This window comes from Fukomys damarensis, unplaced genomic scaffold, assembly GCF_012274545.1.
Source record: "Fukomys damarensis isolate Sample0158 unplaced genomic scaffold, DMR_v1.0_HiC HiC_scaffold_17, whole genome shotgun sequence".
NCBI lineage: Eukaryota > Metazoa > Chordata > Mammalia > Rodentia > Bathyergidae > Fukomys > Fukomys damarensis.
The window spans coordinates 44,659,679-44,666,012 of record NW_022900929.1 but is presented as its reverse complement, the minus strand read 5'-3'; the positions used below and the strand labels follow the sequence as shown (position 1 = coordinate 44,666,012).

General features: G+C 37.8%; 1 protein-coding gene across 1 annotated transcript; it reads left to right on the top strand.

Moving 5' to 3' along the window:
* Nucleotides 1-1,290: 1,290 nt before the first annotated feature.
* Nucleotides 1,291-2,332, top strand: LOC104849713 (olfactory receptor 4F3/4F16/4F29-like). The gene is given in 2 exon segments (XM_010606241.1): nt 1,291-2,138; nt 2,140-2,332. Coding segments are annotated over 2 exon segments (912 nt in total). The 5' UTR covers nt 1,291-1,419.
* Nucleotides 2,333-6,334: the final 4,002 nt, after the last annotated feature.

Below are 6,334 nucleotides of genomic sequence, written 5' to 3'. Positions count from 1 at the left end.
TTATGCATTTATATGTTCCCTGATATGTTAATGGATATATTGTTATAAATTTTGTAGATCTGTGTTCCACAGTTATATGTCATTCTACTTTAAACTCACTTTAAATAAATTCTTGTTATGTAATTAATAAGAATCTGAGATTAAAAGACAAGTAAATTCACAGTTGATAAAGTTGCATTGAGAAACTCTTTCAAAATCCTAGGCACTTAGCAGACACCTACATACAGTAGTATAATCTTTAATAATTTTAAAGAATGAGTTCAAAAAGCAATGGAAATCATATCCCCAAAATGCTCTTTTACTTAATTTGAGGTAAGATTTTTCTTTCTCATATGCACATCCTTTGCAAAGCTTTTAGTTCTTTTTATCATTTTAATCTGATTTCTTTTTCTCTAATTTTTTCACTTTTTAAGTCACCTATTTTGTATTTCTCTGTCAGTTCAGCACTCTCCATGTCTCTTTGCTTATCTCCTCTAAATATATAATTAACTGTTTTTATATATCTTGAAATTGTCTAAATACATCCTTCCTATCCATCCATATATATATTCGTCCCTATTATAGATTTGTTAACTTTTTTTGTACCAGTGATGAAACTCAGGACCTCATGATTGCCAGCGAGGCTTTGTGCCACTGAGCTACATCCCTTTCCTCTGACACTTATAATTCTAAGTTGCCAAAAATACTGGAGGGAGGATAGATGTAGTCTTCAACCTTATAGAAGTTATAGTCTATTTGAAAGGGTGGACTTAATCTATGAATTATATTTGTGGTAAATACTAAAAAGAAATATGGTATTTCATGATAGAAAATATGACTAATGAATATCTGAAAGTTTATCTTTTGATCACTAAAAGAATATCATAATCTAATATTGAATACAGCATAATTAATGTTTATATATGATTTCAAGTTAGAATTTTGATGTTCTCTGCTTGCCAATACAATCTTATTCTTCAGTTTTATTTAGTACATGTTTGCAGTACATAATATCTTTTTAAAATTCATTGGTGTATCTTCTGCACTGGACACTACTATGTGCAAATGAAAGAAAGGAAGATAACAATAACATTTACTGAATACTGCATAGGGAATCCATAAATAATGACCACACGATTAGGACATTTAATTGTTACAATCCCATCAACAGTGTGTAAGGATTTCCCTATTTTATGACAAGCTGAAAGGTGTTATATTTAAAAAAGTGTTGTGATATTTCATTGTGGTTTTGAGTTGTTCTTCCCAGATTATTAGGGATAAGAAGCACTTGTTTGTATACCTGTTGTCTTGATGGCTGGTTCTCATGTTACAGTAAAATATGTTTTCAAAACACGTCTCTCCTTCTAGGCTAGCAATATAGCTATCATAGCTTACATTTTCTCCTTTATTCTTGTACAAGTAGCACAGCCAAGAAGGCCAATGGATGGAGGAAATCACTCAACTGTGTCAGAGTTCGTGTTCCTGGGACTCACCAACTCCCGGGCTATCCAACTATTCCTCTTTGTGTTCTCCTCCACGTTGTACATGGCAAGCATGATGGGAAACTTCCTCACTGTGCTCACAGTGGCTTCTGACCCTCACTTGCACTCCCCCATGTACTTTCTGTTGGCCAACCTCTCCTTCATTGACTTGGGTGTTTCTTCTGTCTCTTCTCCCAAGATGATTTTTGATCTCTTTAGAAAGCACAAAGTTATCTCATTTACAGGGTGCATCACTCAGATCTTCTTCATCCATGTCATTGGTGGTGTGGAGATGGTGTTGCTCATAGCCATGGCCTTTGGTAGGTATGTGGCCATATGTAAACCTCTCCACTACTTGAATATTATGCACCCAATCCTGTGCATCTTCTTTGTAGTGGCTGCCTGGATGATCGGCCTCATGAACTCTGTAGTTCAACTGGCTTTTGTTGTAAACTTGGCTTTCTGTGGCCCTAATGTGTTGGACAGCTTTTACTGTGACCTTCCTAGGCTCACTAAAGTTGCCTGCACAGACACCTACTGCCTGGAATTCATAGTCACAGCCAACAGAGGATTCATTTCTAGGGGCTCCTTCATTACACTGATCATTTCTTATATCATCATCATTCTCACTGTTCAGAAACACTCTTCCACTGGTTTCTCCAAAGCTCTGTCCACACTCAGCTCACATCACTGTGGTAGTCTTCTTCTTTGGTCCTTTTATTTTTGTCTACACATGGCCTTTTCCCTCTACACATCTTGATAAATATCTGGCCATATTTGATGCAGTAATCACTCCATTTCTGAATCCAGTCATCTACACATTCAGGAATCAAGAAATGAAAGTGGCAATGAAGAGAGTATGCAGACAGTGAGTTATAGAAATATTTCTTAAGTGATTGTTCTGTGAACATTCTTGAACACAGAAGCTCATTTTTGATGATTGATTTCAGAATAACATTTTTTTAATTTTTTGCCTACTCTGATCTTAACTATACTGATTTTGAAGCTCTTTTGCCTTTTATTTAGGAAGGAGGGCCATTCTGTTATGAAACAGAGACAGGACTATGTATAAAGTATTAATAAAATTTATAATAATATTAAATGTCTATTTTGACATACTATTTATATGAAGCAAGTTTCTGGGCATATAAAAGAAAGCTGCCTAAGCCCTCTTAAGACCTTCACAGGCATGAAAAATTTTTTCTGTCTGATATTAGAAGAAGTTATCTCTCACAGTACTTTTAGGAAGCATTTAATGGGTATTTTTAATGGGATATGGATCTGGGTGTTTTGTCTGTCTCTTGCAATTTAAATGCATTTTACACAGATTATGGGACTGCCAGGATGTGAAAGAATTTACATTCTTGTGAGCACAGAGAGGTCTAATGGATGCACATCTATTCATAGAAACCATGCAAGTTTTTTTTTTTTTTTCGGTACTGGGGATTGAACTCAGGTCCCTGAGCTTGCGAGGCAGGTGGTGGAATCACTGAGCTTAATCCCTGGCCCCTTTGTGAGCTATTTTTGAAATAATATGATTGAATTGAAAAAAAAACATGATTTTTTTTTTTTAGTATGTTGCTTGTCAAACTCATTTAATTTTGTTCCCTTTTCTATGGGATTCCTTCTGCTTTCTCCTTTTGTTTTGAGATAGGCTCTTGATAGGTAGTTCCAGCTGACCTTGAACTCACTATGTAGCCAAGGCTGGCCTTGAACTGTGGGCGATCTTCCTGCCTCAACTTCCTTAGAGAGGGGATTACATGTGTGCCACCACACCTAGTTCTTTTTTTCCTTAGTATGCTTTGATGTCAGATATCACTACCAGAAATGTGGGTGTGTCATATGTGGGAGGTGGAACCTGAAGGCTGGTACAGGGTAGCTATCAAGACACCCAATACACATTGCTCCTGCTTGCTACTCACCCTGATGGGTGGTACACAATTAGGCCCAGGGTTTCTCTGCCTCATACTGGATGTCTTCCTTCAGTTCCTCCAAGTTCTTAGCCACAGACAAAGTGCATCATTATGATGAAAGTTACCAGGCTTTATAGTTACCTGCATCATCAAATTTAAAAGCCCTGTGTGACACAGTTCTTGTTTATCTATGTTCTCCTTTTTAAGTCCACTGTCCTGTCTGTACTGACAATCCCATTGGCTTGACACATAGAATGTAGTTCCATATAACAGCCCTATATAAAGTGTGATACCTATAAGCAATTAGTTATTCTTCACACTATGATTTTCCTTCTCTGAGCAAACTCTGAGAGATATCCATTCAACACATTTGCCTGTGGAGTATTTTCTGGAGTTACAGAAAGTAAGATCAGTTGGTATGTTATCTACTTAACATTCTGTCTGAAGAGGGGATATATTTTATATTAAATGAAGTATCATAATGAGTTTATGTCACATAGAACTTACTAGTCTACCCACATGCACAATCACAAGCAACTGACTTCACAGATTAGTGAAATTAGATTAGTCTGCTAATGTGCAGTTACACAGGGCTCTTTGGGATGTAATTACCCCATCACACTTGAGATGCTCTCTCATGGAATTCAGCAAAACCCTGTAATAACCTGCAGAAACAGGCTGTGTTACTCTTCCATTTACAACTCCTAGTAGGGCATCCTGTTCTGCAGCTACTGAGTTTACTTGTGATTCTAGAACACTTCTCTCTCATCCTTGAAGAAAAATAATGCACTCACCACCATGTCCCACAACACACCTTTTGTATTAAGGCCCTTGCCTGCCACTTCTAGGGGACAGTTTAAAAGGACAGTAAGTAAGATGTTTGGTTCAGTATTACCTGAGGGACAATGGGAACTGGGCAATAATGCTCTCTGTAGGAACTGCTTTCCTGCCTGTATGTTAGGTCAACTCTTCAAAGTGTTGCTCATACAATGGAAAAAATAATCTAATTATGGTATTTTTATGTAGTATACTCTATAAAATCTCCTCCTTGCAATATTTGCGCACACAAAGGAGTACTGTGGGATGCTGTATTCAAGGTGGCCACCAGTGGACACCTGGACTAATTTTGGGTGAATATGTGTCTAGACTATCATCAATGGATCTCCTCAGGGGTGCTATTTTTCTGCCTTTACCCCTCAAGGACATGCTGAATGATGCTATTACAGAGTACATATTCATACTTTCTGTGGTGGTGCTATTGTTGAGTATTCACTCATATGGGGTTAGCCTGAGTGGTATTATTGTTGAGGACACACCACTTGTGGGATTTTGCCAAGCAGCACTGTTGTATCAGTGTGTACTTCTTGTGGATCCACTTTTGCTGGTAAGTTGCAACTGACTCTATGCTTCCCTTTTATTGCCTTAATAAATCTTATCACTCACAAGCAATTTCCAGTTTTTTTTTCTGGTCTTTCAGTAACTCCATTCTCCAACACACTTGGGCTGTGAACAAGACACACTCTGCTTTCCCATAGCTCTGTAGCCCTCAGAACGACAAAGCACTCACAGCCCTTGCTAGCCTTGAGTTCAATCTCTCATTGGTTCTCATAAGCTTCTCAAATTCTTGTGTATAATTCCTTCAATCAATTTTCTTCAGTTACCAAGTATCATCTATCTTCTTGTCCAGAATTGACTAAATCTTTCATTATGTAAAAGAAACTAGAGTCATATGCATGTACAAAGATGAAACACATAAGTGTAAACCATAAAATCTAGAGGAATATATACCACATTATAGTTACTTCTAGAGAAGCAATAAAGGGATGTGTATTAAAGATCTTGATCAAAGTGTCTTCATATATTTGTGATGCTCTAATTTTTTGAAGGTCAACTCTTATTATTTTTATTTATAGAAAACTCAACAGTGTCCATTTAACCCAGTTTAGTGATGTGTTCTTTAAATTTTGCCTTTGTTGGCTTGGCAAAAAAGCCACAAATTTTGGAAGAACGTATTCTCTCCCAGGCAATCTCATCACAGCTGTCTTTGCAATTGGTCCTGACAGCTTCTATCAGCTTAGCCAGAACTCTGTTGTCTTGAGTTAATCTGTGTGAAGACAATAGTGGCACATGTCTTCCCACGGACAAGGTTTACTCACCTGGCCTTCTCCTTGATGATAAATACAGAAATCGCATCTTGCAACCCGGGACAGTCAGGAAGACAACAAGCTCTATGGCATCTATACCTGTGCAATCTCCAGGAGCTGTGAGACTTCTCACTCTCTATCAAAGTGGTGACAATATCAGTCCTACTTGGAGAATCTGCAGTCTCTTAGTGGGGATGTTTCATTTGCAAGCATCTTTATTCTCAGACTGGGCCAATAGCTTCTGCTTCTTGTCTTGTTTCAGCTCTAGTCTGTATATGTGGGCCAGTTTAACATTGTTGAGTAACTGTTTGGTGGTCCAAGGCGTGGTGAGCTGGTTAGTCAAAGAAAATATTGTCAGCCACTTATGCAACAGACCCCTTTGCTGGAGGTGGATACAGCAGAGTGATTTGATAAAGTGAGTGAGGTCACTTATGGATGGGGTGCCCTTCCTTGTGGCAAAATTATTAGGTCTTCTATCAAATGGGATTTTCCACCATGTTAGCCTTTTGCTTATTCATAACAGTAGCGGCCAGGCTTCCTCCTGGCCTTCTTTTCTTTAAGCATCTTGAATAGCGGGAGGAGAAAGAAAGGAAAGGGAGTATAGATAATATGCCTGATGTTCTATTCTTTTTTTTTTGGTACTGGGGATCGAAAGTTCTAATTTTTAAAAAATAAGAATAGATTTATATACTCCCTTTGAAATTAAAACTATTTAGAAAGCATAAGGCCGGGGATTTAGCTCAGTGGTTCGGTGGCCTGCCTTGCAAGTGCAAGGACCCAAGTTCAATCCCCGGTACTAAAAAAAAAAAAAAAAAAA